Here is a 16,278-nt window from a genome sequence, read left to right as displayed (position 1 = left end):
AAAGCATAATCAAACCTTTTTGCATAAACTAAACTGATAAATAGAAAACTATATACACTATAGGGAGAGAGAACCGAGGGACAACGAGCCTACTTTTTCTCTCTCTATCTCTAATAACTTCTCTTCCTCCGGTGACTGGCGGCTCTCCTCGTCGCCGGTCACCCCCTTTTAGTTTCTGTCTTGGTTACCTCCTCTTACCCCTTCTTCGTCTCATTAACCCGTCCGACATGTTGACTGTTTCTGGATCTCCTCCGGTGGTTCTCCGGCGGTTTTAAAAGGGGTTTCGCGGGTGTCTGTGGCCCTCTGGAGCAGTGACGAGGTCTCGGTTACTGGTTGTGTTGAAGGGTTCCGTGAGCTTGCTGTCTTGGGTGAAGGCGATAGATTTGGGTCAGGTCTAGTTTCTTTGAGGCATCGATGGCAGTCTGGTGCGTCGCTGCCTCCTTCATGTCTTCGATTAGCTTCGTGCTCCTTCATATCCGTCGGTTTATCTCACAGGTAAGTTCAGAGCTTCTCTTCTCTGTGAGAAAGTGGTGTGGAGGAAACCACTGAGAACCTCTGTTTAAGATTGTGTGGTTAGCTTATCACGGTGGTTATCCGTGGATGTGTTGTTTCTTGTCGCTGCTTGTCGGTTCTTTGGGGCTTCGGGGACTGGCCCTGTTTCAGACCCTTTGTTGCGGTTACTCTTCAGCACCTTCAGCCGGTTGCCGTGTTTGTTTGGAGCTTCTGCTCCTGTTCTTCAAGCATGGGAATGAAGCTTTGGGTGGGTGTCGCTGCCTCTTCGACGGTTGAAATGCATTATTACTCGCACCTTCAGTCGTTCTTCAAGCCTGGGAATGAAGCTTTGGGTGGGTGTCGCTGCCTCTTTGACGGTTGAAATGCATTATCTCCTCCGAGGAAGTGGCCGGAGTCGGGAGGTAAACCTCCGCCTACCTCCTCAAGAGCCCTTGTTCTTCATCGAGTGTCTTTCATCTGTTAGTTTGGACTCACAGCTTCTCCTTCGCAAAGTCTCTGGTTAGGCTGGATCTGGTTTCATTGGTAGTGTAATAGCCGGGGCCGGCTCGCCAATACGCCTCCGCCTGTTGCCGTCAAAGTATCCCCGGGATTGCTCCGTTTCCATCCATACCCAAGACCAGTCTTCTCATTTGCAGTTTACAGTGAATGAGTTGCTTCTTGGTCTACCTATGGCCAATAGTTAACCTTATGATCTCCTAGTTTAGCTTTAGTATGTTTCTTATGATTTAGACTAAACCTATTTGTATCTTAGGGGCTTTTTTATCTTTTTTTGGGGTCTCTTTGATAGAACTTTGCTTAGTTGCAGCTTTAGGTTCATGCTTGTTTGTTCTTTACCATTTCTTATTGAAATGAATTCACATTTTGTCAAAAAAAAAAACTATATACACTATGCAACAACTTACAAAAATATTGCAAACTCATCATAGGGATATTCATATACAATCAATGTTAAAAGGAAAAATGTCAGGTAACTAAAAAGATAGACTATGCATTTTTTTGTATAACCTAATCTATGGATTTTAAGAATATAATATGGGATTATGCGTGATGACTTACCAGGCTCTCTTGAATTTGTATCTGAACGAAGTCGTTTTTTTGGCCTTTGATTTATCACATGAGAGTAAGACCTTCGCCGTTAAGTGATCACTCTCGCCGCCGATCTCCAAAATGGGATACAACGACGGTCGCCACCGTTTGGAATCCCCATATGTGCTTCGCTCTGAGTAAGTAACTAACGATAACTGATTAATCGTTGATGATTCTTCTTCATCCGCAGCGGTTTTGGAACGGTAACAATGGCGAAAAAGAGAGCAAATCATATCAACTTTGGAAAACAGATAGAAATCAGTTATAAATATTTATGTAATCTTTGGGTCAACGATAAATGGCGTTGTGTTTATATACTGAAATATTTATAACTGTTGTAAAAGTTATGAGGATGCATTAAAGAGTTTCTATTCATTTTAGGTGGTATGTTATTTCTCTGAATAAGTTTCAATTTAATTTAATAAGTCTTCTTAAAACTGTTTATGTTAATGGCTCTTTAGAAATCTCTTTGAAATGAAACTTTTTTTTCACGGATATAGCTTTCTTTTTTTTCTTTTTTTTTTTGGACAACCACGGATATAGCTTCTCAATTGCCAATTTAAGTGTAGTATGTTCATTAGCTTATTTCTTAAAGTTGGGAATCTTGTTTTATTGAAATATTTAAAGTATATAGTTAGTTTTTCTATTGTAAATAAACTTTTTGAAGTTTGTTTTTTCACTTTAGTAAGTTTATGCTTGAAATATTTTATTTTTTTCATTTGTTACTTATCAATATATAATACTAAAAATTGAATAAGAGCTCCTCTCATGCTGTCCACGTCCTCAACAATAATCAACCAATAGGAAATCAGAAATGCGCCACGTCAGACGCGCTGCGAATGGTGTTTGGGCCTCGCATCCTATCGACCCGATAATGTTCGGAATCTAAAAACCTGGGAAGTCCATGTCTTGCTGAAGTCTTCTTTCCCCTTTTCGCAAAGAACAACCCTAATTTATCTAAATCGATCTTCGATCCCCTTTCTCTTCCTCTTCTTCGTTCTGTCGATCCCCTTTCTCTTTATATTCTCCGTTTACTACGTTTCACAAATCTTTATCGCGAACAATCAATTCTCTCCCCACTCCTCTAAACTTTTAATCTCATTAATGGATCTTTGTCGCTATCACCGCCTGCGATTCTATATAAATCTCTTAATCGATGTGTTTTTTAGATCTAAAACTGTTCTATCCTTTCAACTGCTCCTTGCGATGAAGTTCTCCGGTGTTTCCGACTCAGTGAAAACGAACGGCGAAGCGGCGACCCCCTCCAACTCTGACAAACCCGTCTCTCAAACCGGTGTCTCTTCCGGCGATGACAATCCGATGAAATCCAAAGGTGCAACGACTGTATCGAAGAGTCCGACCAAACCCGTCACTAAAACCGGTATCTCTTCCGGCGTTGACAATCCGGTGAAATCCAAAGGTGCAACGGCTGTATCAAAGAGTCCGATCAAATCACACGGCAAAACTGGTGCCTCTTCCGGTCCCATTCTCGGCGTTAGGGGCAGAACATCTGTCTCACCCGTCGACAAAGGCAAATCAATTGTTTCTGACGACGAAGGGGAGGTTATTACCTTCAAAGACGTGACATTCGGGCCCCATCAAGATGAGGTGCGGTTTCGATTGATCCATTTTTGGGAGGCTTGAAACGTTCAGATGAAGGTTCTTATCGGCATCGAAATGCTTCTCATCGATGAAGAGGTACAAACCATAATTTTTTTATCGAATAATTGATTTGATACATAACGTCTGATTGCTGTTTATCGCTTTGTTTGATTAGATGATTGATATTAAGATTGATTAGCAAAAAAATAGATTGATTCGATTATGTATAATTATTTGTTGTTGCTAAACATATGTTGACTAACTTCTCTGATTAATTTTCTTTTGACAACAGGATAGTGTAATCCAGGGCTTCATCCCCTATGGAAGGATTGAGACCTATTTGCCTCACATGAAAGCTGGTTGTACTTACCGGCTCAACAAGTTTTTTGGATCAAAAAGCAAGACAATTTACCGGGTAGCTTATCCAGATGTCACTATTAGCTTCTCATGGAACTCTGCCCTCACTGCTCTCGAGGACAGTTCAATCCGTTTCCCTGAGGATCGGATCCGTATCCATGGATTCCGAGAGTTCGATGCTGCTTCCGACTTGAGAGGTGATCTTTATGGTAAGTTCTCGCTTCGTTAACCCCAATCACCGTTTATATTGGATAGTAGTCTAATCTGATCTTAGATAGTATGATATCATCTGATTAGTTATTGTATTGATCTTGGAGTGTTTGCTTAGAATTTTGTATTGATTGACGGATTTATAAATAAGACATTGAGTTTGCTGTCTTCTCTTGCAGACTATATTGGCCATATCAAACTTGTGAATGGGAAGGTTCCCAGTGACGGTCTCTGGCTTGATGAAGCTGAGATAGTTGTATCCCGCCGAGTTGAGCTTCACGTCCAGACACATGAGTAAGTTATTGTATTGTTATAGCTTCGTGTTCAACCACAATATATTAACTAAACTATATTCGCAATTATTTAGTACACGAGTTTGTGTTGTTGCAGCGATCCTGTGATGAAGTTGTATCTCTGGGACAAGGCTGCCTTTGAGTTCAGTGAGAAGTTTAAAGCATCTGGAGGCACTGCTCGTGTTATCTTAGCCACCACTTTAAACCCGAAACGGTTTGGAGGTTTGTATTTCTAAGCTACATTGCTGTTTATGAATTTATATATGGTTGAGGCCCTTAACTTCATTTTTATTATAAGTTTGCTGAGGTGTCATGGCATTCTTTCTCTTATAGGTGTCCTGTCTTTATCTGCCATGGCGTCCTCACGTGTATTTGTGGATAGTGATGTCCAAGAAACACTCTTCTACCTCAGTTGGTAAGGTTTAGTTTCATGTATTGGAATGTCGTTCATGCTACTCCATATTGTAATGCCCGGGTTGACGTTTTATTCAGGTTGAACTCGAACTTGGATGTTGCCAGTAGAATTAATGCAGAGGTAATTACCAAGCCTGAGCCAGCGACCTTGGGAGAACTCTTCTCTTATATGAATCAGACATCCTTTAAGGTATTATATCTGCAATATCTGATACATTTAATAAGATAAACTAAATTTCACATTGAATTTTCAAATATTTTTCCAGGTTGCTTTGTTTGAGTGTACATCAACTATTTATGATGTTGTGCACGGGTCTGGATGGTATTATATAGGCTGCGGTGTGTGCCATACTAAAGCAACCAAAGGGCCCACAACACTTATGTGTAAGAAATGTGGGAAGAGTGAGATTGTTGGTGTGGCGCAATAAGTTGTTTATATATAGTTTCTACACATTCTTTGACTGCAATGGTTGTTAACACTATCTGTATTAGGTACTTGACGAAGCTCTCTGTGTATGACCACAATGATCAAGCCCTATTTGTTGTCCTTGGTGATGCCGGGGAGGAGTTGACTGGAAAGAAAGCTAATGATTTGGTCGAGAGATACTATCAGGTAATTAGAAATTTGCATGGTTATGAGATCTAGAATGTGTTCTTGCAAAAGTATTTAAAAATGTTACTGATGATGTCTTATTGTGTGTTAGGCCAATGATAGTGTTGGAGGGGATCACATGGTTCCAGTTCCTCAGGCTATGGTTGATACCATTGGACAGACGCGGAAGTTTATTGTGAAGGTATCGAATCACAATCTGACTGCCAAGACCCAGACTCTCACTGTGACAAAGGTGCTCCCACCTGATACCCCAGAACCTGAAAGCAGTTTAGGAGAGAACGTTGATGAAAAAGGTGATACTGAGGGAGGGGATAATGCAGCTGAGTTAGGAAAAAGGGGTGCTGATGTGATGGAGTCTGAGGGTGTGAAGCGTGTCAAATTTGGCTAATGAAATTGCCTTGACTGGTTTTGTGTTTTTTTTTTTTTTTTTGAGACTAAGCTTTTTCATTAGCTTTGATTTCCCTTTGCATCATTATATGTTATAACCTCTTTTTTTAATAACATAAACTATTAATCTTTTCCATGTTATATAGTTTGATCAAAATATAATAATGGCTAACTATATACTGTGATCTTATTATCTGTATAGGAACCAATGAAATGGTAATATCTATATATATTTACCACATCATTTGGTTGATGACAACCCAATTCAGAAATATTTCACGTAGTTTGGACAACGTTGGAAGCATGATATTATATTACTTATCATTGTTTAGAACTAAGTTATTGGACTCATTCGATCAAAAACTTAATAATTATAAGATACATGTGGACAACCTTGAATGCTAAAACAATTAGCATTGTTTTAGAACTAGGCTCTTTAACTCATTCGATCGAAAACATAATAATTATAAAATATATGTGGACAACCATGAATGATTAAAAACAATAACTCTTTATATAAGCCAAAAAATTGGAAATTTTAAACAAAATTAAAAAATGATGGGCTGAGGTTCGAACCCTGTTCAAGAGCAAATGCGGATGCTACTCTACCACTATACTAAAGACACTCATTGCAAATATATGCCCAACACTAAAGATATATATAAACCGCTCGGGATAAATTAATTGCTTCTTCATCCTTTTTAACGAGGGAACATATATATGTGAACAACCATGAATGATTAAATACAATAACTCTTTATATAAGCCAAAATAATAGAAATTTTGACGAAAATTAAAAAATGATGGGATGAGGGTTCTAACCCTAGACAAGAGCAAATGCGAATGCTACTCTACCACTAGACTAAAGACACTCATTGGAAATATATGCCCAACACTAAACATATCTATGAACTGCTCGGGATGAATTAATTGCTTCTTCTTCTTTTTTAACGAGGAAAACTCGACCCTTCCTCTTCTATTTTCAACTGCTTTCCAATCCAAACTCCTTACCATGTCTGATCAAAATCTTTCTTCTTCTGTTCGAACTAGGATTCAGAGGTTTAGCGAGATTGATAACGCATATGGAGAACACTACCAGTTCCGATCGCGAGTCCCGTTCAAGTCGTTTGATGATCGTATTGCAAGAAAATCGATTGATATTTCGCCAATCGGGGGTTACTCTCGCCGTCATCCTAACCACGAAGCCACTACCGTGTATCGCTCTCTTTGTCTTCGAGGTTTTGTGGTTCAAGGTTCTCTAGATCCTAGGAATCGTGGGTTAGAGGATGTGTTTAGAGTTATTGATGACATAGGGTGGTCTTACACGGTGTTGCATGTGAATCTGTTCTGTCCTAGAGTTGTGAGAGAGTTCATCTCTAACATACCATTCTACGAGGATGGAGCTCTTATTCGAGGATTTGTCTAACGTTTCTCCCCTTCGGTGATCAACCAATTGATGATGACACCGACTGTCGAGCACTCTTTTCGGTGGATTATATGTTTTAAGTTTGAAAACTTAAAACATATTATCAGTTTTCAACTATTACAAACGTAAAAAATAAGATTACGTACGCTTTTTTGAAAAAAGGGTTTTATATTTTAAGTAGGTTATTGGAATACTGTTTATTTTCGTGAATTTATTCGAGATGAGATTCCGATCTTTTAAAATATGAGAATTTATGTTCTATACATAATTATATTTTTTGCAAAACTCTAAAATCTCGGACTTGGTTCTTCATATTTTATTAGTTAATCGTGTTACCATAATAGAAATACTTAATTCAAACTAAAAAAAATTAAAAACAAATTTTAAAATTAGTTAATTTAAGTTAACAATGATAATGTAACAAATTTAAATATATTATCCGTGCGTAGCGCGGAGAAAGGTTTCTAGTTGCCTTAATAATATTACCAGTGTTAATATTGTAAACATGAATAGCTAAAAAAAAATTTATTCAATTATAAAGAATCGAAATAGCTTTTTGAGAAGATATACAAAAGTCTTAACTAAAAAGCAAAATAAGCGCAATAAATTGAGAATTAAAAGAATATATGGACAAATGGGTATCTACCGTAATGGTTTCAGATACTTCAACAACTTCACACTTTTAAACTCATTAGCTATTTAGTTTTTTTTTATCAAACTCTTCTTGATGTATAGCTTGCTAATATATAGCGTGTGTGACATATATAGCTAATAAAAACCAATGCAACTGTAGAAGCATATTTGGTTTATTGGTTGTTCGGAGAGCAACAAATTCTATTCTAACCTATCATGTTAGAAATTTTGATGTCAGAGTAAACTTATTTTTACATATATTTTGGATTCTACCTTCTTAGAGGTTTCAATATATATATATATATATATATATATTTTTTTTTTTGTTTTTTTGCGTAGAAAGTCGATTCTTTATACGATCATTGTAAGTTGAATAACTGTAGTATAATCTAGTTACGACTTAGCTATATATAAGATACGTTATATAACACACAAATAAATATAACATAAGGTCATTACAAGTCACACTCATTCAAGAAACAAATCAGGGCTTCTTACTTTTCTGGGACATGAATAAACTATACATAATTCATATAATTTTTCTCATGTATACATGAAGTGAGCCAGAAAATAGAGATTTCAAAAAAAAAAAAAAAAAATTAAAGGAGAAACAAGAACAAATGGTTGACAAAAAGAACAAAGAATTGATTGTTGAATAAGAAAATAATCATGCCCATTTGGCCAATATAGACATGAGGCCAGCGCCAAGAAGAAGAGCAATATGTGCCATTATTTGAAGTCCAGTGTTGGATTGCATTTTGGGATGCATAAAATCTGCTGCGAGAAGGTCCACCAGAGACATGTAGATGAGAATACCTGCGGATGCAGCGTTCAAAACTCCCTGTACGATCAGAGCCGTTGGAGAAGACTCATCGTACGTATTCGCTATTTCCATTCCAACAACGATACCTAATGGAGTTGTAATCGCGAAGAAAGTCGACATTATTGTTACTGACAAACACTTGAATTTGCCCTACAATAACAAAATAATGGAAGTGAAAACGTGTGCGACAACTATGCATAACGCAACTCTTCAAAATATACAAGAGGATATAGTCATATAGACATATATGTTTCGTCATGTATATATCATATGTGGACTAAGCTTATGTTGATTGAGTAAAGAGAGAGAGCTTATTAATTAATGAAGTAACGAAAATCAATAGAAGAGAAAAGATGCCTGAGCAATACAACCACCAAGGCCAAGACCTTCGAAGCATTGATGAAACATCAAGGCAATAAAGAGAGCTTTCGCAGCTTCTGGACTCTGTGAAGCTCCAAGTGATATTCCTATTACCACTGAGTGTACTATTATTCCCAGCTCCAATACCTAACTCATTTTTTTTTTTTTAATAAAACACAAGAATATCAGTTTCTGAGGCAACATAAACTTTTACACTAGATGATTTTTTCTCAGATAATACATAAGAAAAGTTCTTATTTTAAAATTTTGGACTCAATATAACGTGATGGTTTCTCTAGAGAATCAAATCTCACATGGTCCGAATCTAAATAGCCCGCGTTGACAACAAATAAACTCTCAGAAATGCATGAACTTGTAATTTTTTTTTTTAATATCCTGAACAAAGCACGTTAAGTTGAACATGTATGTTTATTTAAATAAAGTGAAAAAATTGGTTGTTTTATTTTTCAAAAATATTATATTTTCAGAAAAAACTATTATATATTTTTTCTAAAAATAAAAAATTATTTAAATTTTCAGAAATGTTAACCATATGAATTCCATGCACAAATATTTCCGATCGAAGCAATAACAGTGCATCCATTAAATTGAAATGGAAATGGAAATGCACATTCATCTTCGTCTATCAATTCATTTCATTTCTTTTGAACAGAACAAATTTCGAAGACTTTCTTTCTTATTATAGAAAAAAATCATTAAACTAGAAAACGCGAATGTTATGTTTGTTAAACGTGGAGGCAACAAACCTGTGCAATAACTCTTGTCCGAAGCATCTGCACCTTGGCAGAGTCAACGACCAGCTCGCCAGATTCTCCATCAGCTGGGATCGTCTTCGACGCATTGCAATGAGATTTATTGAAACTCGAAGTGGCAAATGTATCCACTGATAACGTCAATATCGCAGCGACCATCGCAATAAACCCTGTGAACGGAAAATCCCATGCTTCTGAAGTCAAGCACGGCGAGTTAAGCATCTCGTAAGCCTCAGGCAAGACGTGCATAAACCCTGTAGATAGGATCACTCCTGCAGCGAAGGCTTTGGTGACGAAGAAGAAAGGTGTCTCAGGACGCAAAGAAGGGAAGACTTTGCCGAGGAGAGGGAATAGAACTCCGATTACTCCGGCTATTAGAACGGAAGGAACGGCAGCGATCTTGTATTTCTGAGCTCCGGCTTTGTTTTCGTGGTCGTGGTCGTGTGAGCATTCGCATTTTGGGGTTCTTGAATGAGAATGGCCCTCGTGGCCATCCTGGGCTTCAGCAACGGCGATCAGGAGGAGGGAGATGGAGATGAAGAAGAGTAGGAGTTTTACGTTCTTCATCATATTCTTTATTTTATAATTTAGGGTTTCTAAGGAGAGACGTTTTGGATTTTTAATGATGAAAAGAAGATATAAACTGGCATGGAAATGGAAGTATGTGAATCTGTATATATGTACACATATATTAGTATCATATAACTTTGTGCTACTCATTAACAGGACATAAGATAATCTAAACAAAAAAATATTGAACCTTGTGATTTTGTATCTCGTTTACCCAATTTGTAGTCATAATTAACGAATTTTTTAATAGAAAAATAATTCAAAGTCAAATCGTTGTTAAAAAATATGCTATGTACTCAAACTTGTTTTTGAAAATTACCTGAGAAATATTTATAGTCAACATCAATTTCTTCAATCAAAAGAAATTTACTTGAGGAAATAGTTTATAATGGATCTCCCCATAGATAAATAAATCGACCGAAGGTTCAAGCTCTGGTGGTAAAGAGTTCACGGCTGTGAGTTCTACCACCCGGATTCGAATCTCGGTCAGTGGAGAATTCATATGCGGAACCTCAGCGTCCGAGACCGAAGACCGTTCATGGTGACCTACATGGTGACCAGCTCGCTGGTCCTTGGTCGCTTCGGTCTCTAGTCTGGACCACTTCGGTAGAGGCAAGACACTCGGTTATCAAAATAATAATAATAATAAATCAGAAAAGAAGCAATAGTTACGATTTGCCTAGAAAAAAATCTGATAAAAAACATTATCACATAGGCTAGTAAGCAAAATTTAATAAGGAAATCGTATCTTGCTTACCAAATTCAGATATGGTGCCTTGCATTGGTTTTCGCATGTTCAAAATACGGATGACACCCTCCAACATATGAAGGTATAGGAGTATAGGACTATATGCCATTATCGGAATTTCTCAACATGAATCTCTAACCAATACTAAATTAGATGTTTTTCAATACTTAATTAGAAAGTTTTCTTATAAATTGGGACCTCACTTTTTTTTCCTAATTGGTTAAATAAAATGTATCACTATACTGAGATTAATGGTCACTATAGACTAAGTATCATTTAAGATGTATCTCATGCGTTTATAGTTAATTTGTGGCTCATATCTAAAAGACTTCATACTAGTAATTTTTACAAGAAACAAATAATGAGAGATAGCACTTGTTTGAGATATTTTAACTTTCTAATCTTGTTTTACTGGCTAACTTGTCCTTGAACTCGCGGATACCAAATCTATACTATTAAAAGGGAATGAGTTTTAATAAATCTATCTATAAAAGTTGTTTGGACCTATTGGACCTATTCATTTTTAATCTAACTTTTTATATACAACCAACATGCATAACTTATATTACCCTTCCACGGCATAATTTTCAACATCCAACGGTTATATCAACCAAAAATTAAGTATAAACAATTACTTTTATCAAACCTATGCGATTGATATTTCATACACACATTTTATCAAACGAGATCAAATGTTCCAATACAAAGGGGTCATGTGTCCATCATATCTGTCTCATCCTCCTCCACTAACGCATCAAGTTCTTTGCAGAGAGGCATCAATGTGATGTTTAATATATTTTTTGATCATACGTTTATTCTATACACACATTTTATTCAATGAGATCAAATGATTTTCCGAGGGGGCATGAATAAAGCAATCTTATGTTTCATCTCTTCCATTAGAGCATCAAATTCTTAACAGAGATGCATCATTGTCCAATTTAATATATCAAAACAATTTTATACATTCATTTCTTTATCATCTTATTCGATTCATATCAAAAACTTAGTTATAAGAATTAAGATTGTGTTTTCCGTCACATTTGTTGAATTACAAATACAAAACCAAACCCTATAACAGAAATAATAAACAAATATTTTATACTTTAATATTGAGTTTTTTGGAATCTTAAATATATCCACGTTCGTAGATTGTGTATTATACACGATTTTGAAAATAATTGATGCTCATATATTTGTATCTTAATAGCTTTACATAATTATCGTTAAATTTTATAGAAAACGTAATCTAAAGATTCTTTTAAGATCTCTTATTAATAACAACCAAGATATTGAAAAAATTATACCCTAATTTTCGATGGCCATCTCACCCTAATATTATAAATAGACCTTCATTCTTTAAAATTTATAAGATATATAAATTATTATGTATTATAGAAGAATCATGGTTGATTCATAATGACAATTACGAGTGTTTAAGAATATTTTACAAAATTATCATAAAATTAAATTTGAAATCTAAAATAAAAATATAAACTTATAATAGGTTATTAACAACAAATATAAACTAATAATATCATATCAATAAGGTTTTCTACATTATCATTTTTTATTTAAATGGCATAATAATTTCTTTTATCAAAATCTAAGGAATCACAAGTGTAAATAATATTAAAAAGTTTATGAAAATTTAATCAAAAAATTTTAAAAATATTATTAGATATTTGGTGTTTTTATCGGATCAGTGGTATCAGATCGCAGGTTAATAGCAATTTTTTTTGGTTTTTACCGAATTTTATCAAATTTTTAATTAACGAATTTTTCATTAATTCCGAACCGGATTATATACAAGGAATTGAGTCTACGGTTTGACAACGGATATGGGTCGGATATGAAAACACTTCTTGAAACTCAAACTTTATTATAGAACTACTTTTAAATTATTTGTTTTCTAATAAATGAAAAAATAAATCTGCGCTTTTTAAGCGCGGATCAAAATCTAGTTATTAATTAATGGAGTATTAATCTATAGAAGTTATTAGTTTTTTTTTTTTGAGGTTATTAGTTATACCGTACAATCTTCTTCTCAACTGTAAATGTAAGACAAAAAAATCAAAACGGAGGAAAATAAAAACTTCTCAAAGTTTAAAACTTGCCAAAATTGAAAAATATTTAAAGAACCGACTTGATCAAAAAGAAAAAATAATTAAAGAACCGACTTGGACAAATTCGTATTTCAATTGAACAAGTTGGGCTGGAACTTGAAGATAACGATATTTAATTTATGGCAGACACGAATCATTGACTTTTCCTGTTTCAGACCATTGCATTTATATCTTCATAACACTTTGCCCGTTTTACCAAAAAAAAATGCCAAAACAAAAGATACAGAAGATATATATTTTTTTTTTTGATAGAGTTTGGTTAGGAAAATAGCGACGGTGGCTCAAAATATACAGAAGATACCAAGTATCGAAAGAGAAAACATGAAAAGACAAAAAATCAACAAAGATGAGACGACTAACCAAAGACAATCACGCACGTTCGAATTTTCAACACACTTGCACAACACTCTCCGTTACTAAACATTGATATTAATTACATAACGAACGGCTTATCCGTTTGTATGGGTTGAGGATGGCTTGCAGGTCAAGCAATGTTCAGATACTGAAATTAAATGAAGGTAAAGTTAAGTGATAATTATTCTCTGTACATTTGTCTTGGAAGGAGAACCAGTTCTACGTAACTCAAGTGAACCAATTAGTTTAAACGGCGTTGTCGGTTAGGAATGGCCATTTTACCCCATCCGAACTGGTACCCGAATCCAATTTGAAAAATCAAAATTGAAGTGGCAAAATATCTGAACAGTATTCAGTTAGAAGAGATTATTAGATATTTGAACCCAAACAGAAACTAAACTAGGAGAAATTGGATATCTGAATCTGAACGAGTAATATCCGTACCCGAATGGATATTCGAACATATATATATTTAACTCTATATTCTTAATTTACTTTTCTCATTTTATACAAAATATTTTATATTAATCCTGCACTTAGTTCAAAGATCATATAATATGCATATACTTACAGACAAAGTGATTTGGTACTTATTTAAAATGCATGTAGAGCTTTTTATTTCATGGATTAACAAAAATTGCATTCAAAATCTCAAAACAGTAATCATATAAGTTTCTTTCTATTTTCAAAGTTTTATCTTGAAACCTATTAATCATATAATCTATTAAAAATTAGAAAATCAGTTAATTTAATCATACATTTTAAGTACGAAAAACTTGAGCAGCGAAGAATTTAATTTTTTCTTTTCAAAATCTAAATATTCGAACCTAACCCAAAATAACAAAATCTGAACTAAAAAATATCCAAACCCGATCCGATATGTAAAAATACTCAAATTGGTTCTAAACCACAATATCAAAATACCCTAAAATCTGAAATATCCGATAGAGTCCGAAAGAGTATTCAAACATCTATGTTTATGGGAAATTAGGGTGGTATGGATAAGAAAAAAAACAATATTTAGCTCTATAGCTAAATGCCCTACCATACATCGATACAAAGTGTATTTTATATATTAATACACTACTACCCTCGTAACTGACCGCTGAAACCTGCTACCAAATAATTTTAAAACAAATCATAAATAAATGTAAATAATAATTTGTGGTTTTTTATTATTCACACACCACTTTCTAGACAAATATTTAATTGATAATTTGGTGAAAGTGAATATGTTCCATCTCAGATTTATGAGACCTTCATCACTACCGTTTACATTCTCGATGAAGAAGAAGACCACTTTCAACGGCTCCGACGTTGAGGAAAGCTGGAGGAGCCTTCTCGGATTCTGAAAACGACAATCCTAAGGAAACGGAACAGGAGCATGGAAGCTGATGAGAAGATAGCTTCCAAAGTTGCATGCAGCGAGTGACGTGTGCGGTTGATTGTCCGTCCGAATTGACTGGAGCAAGGAATATGGCACAATAGTAGACGACGAGCTGAAGTTTATATTTCGATTCGTGTACGAGGCTGCCAATTGCAGAAACGAATTTCAAGGCTCTAATTTGCCTTTGTTCTCTTATAAGCTACGAATCTGAGTTCTTCATTTGTTACATGTCGTAATTGTTATTTGCCTTTGTATATGATTTTGTAAAGAGAACTAGTATAGTTAAACATAAATGGAATAGAATTTACTATGACATCAAATAAAACAGAATGTGAATGGGATGGTATTCATATGATATTGTTTCTTCCACCTTTTTCTCTAATGCCGTTAATCTCTTTCGATACAGTCAATCTGAATATCTTATGATTTCATCAATTTTTAATTCTTCCGTCATCGATCTTTTGTGCAATATAGATTTCACAAGTCCATTCTATTTTCATTTTTATATAGTATAGTTTCGATCACCGATATGTATTATTTGTTCTATTTTATTTGAGTTCAAGGTTTATATATGAATTTCGGGTTTATAGTTGGGTACAACGTTTAGTAATTAAGGTTTAGGGTTTAGTATTTGGAAGGTGGATGTTGAAGTTAGGGTCATCATTAACTTCTTTTAATGTAATCATAAACATTTCATACTTTCACCAATATATAGTATGCTATTTATTTTGTTTTATTCTATTTGGGTTTAGTTATATAATTTATTTTAGAGTTATATTTGGGTTTAGAGTTTAGTAATTATGATTTAGGGTTTATTATTTAGGGTTTGGTGATTAGGGTTTAAGGTTTATTATTTAAGAGTTGAGGTTGGGTTAATGTTTAATGTTTAGGGATTTTGGGTGTGGTTTGAATTTTATACTACTTCGACGATTTAGAATAGAACACTCGGTATATATGTATGTGGTCAGTAAACATTTGACGTGGATATTTGGGTTTAGATTTAGTGATTAGAGTTTAGGGTTTAGTATTTATGAGTTGAGATTGGGTTGGGTTAGTGTTTAGTAAATATGGATTATAGGTGTAGTTTGCATCCTATACTACTTCGACAATATAGAATAGAACATTGGATGTATATATATGTGGTAAATAAACTTGTCACGTGGATGTCTACTTCTTCTTTCATATGAAAAGTTTTCGGTTCCCTCTTGTCCATATCTTTTCTCAGTTATGTCATCAATATATAATACATTCATCGGGTAATTGTTAACGAAATGAGTATAACCGGATAAATTGTATCACAAATGCTAGTTTCTTAATAATGTCAAAATCATTGTCATTTTCTTAATTTTCATTGTGAATATGGTTATTCAGCAAATAAGACATATGTTTATTGTAACTGTAAGTCAAGCACTAGTCAAGATTTATTTGTGGCCCAAATAATAATAAGAAGAGAAAACAATTTTTAAAACCCTAACTTTTTTTTTAATTCAAAAAGTTATGGGCCTAAGTTCATAATCTTTCTGGACCATGAACAAGGGCCGGTTGTTTAATCCTTTGCTCGAAACTGCTGACACTCAAACATGGCATCTCTATCCTTTGGGGG

At 34.7% G+C, this 16,278-nt stretch overlaps 1 protein-coding gene across 1 annotated transcript; it reads right to left on the bottom strand.

Annotated features, from left to right (window-relative positions):
• Positions 1-8,157: 8,157 nt before the first annotated feature.
• On the bottom strand, positions 8,158-10,114 carry LOC106341155 (zinc transporter 3-like). The gene is made up of 3 exons (XM_013779975.1): positions 9,485-10,114; positions 8,715-8,864; positions 8,158-8,507 (listed from the first exon to the last, which is right to left on the bottom strand). Exons 1-3 carry the CDS (start codon positions 10,058-10,060, stop codon positions 8,202-8,204), a joined length of 1,032 nt encoding a protein of 343 aa, XP_013635429.1. The 5' UTR covers positions 10,061-10,114; the 3' UTR covers positions 8,158-8,201.
• Between the last annotated feature and the right edge of the window lie 6,164 nt (positions 10,115-16,278).

The sequence above is a fragment of the Brassica oleracea genome, chromosome C4 (assembly GCF_000695525.1).
Source record: "Brassica oleracea var. oleracea cultivar TO1000 chromosome C4, BOL, whole genome shotgun sequence".
Lineage (NCBI taxonomy): Eukaryota > Viridiplantae > Streptophyta > Magnoliopsida > Brassicales > Brassicaceae > Brassica > Brassica oleracea.
Note: the sequence above shows the minus strand (reverse complement) of the source record. Positions and strands in the feature narration are given on the sequence as shown.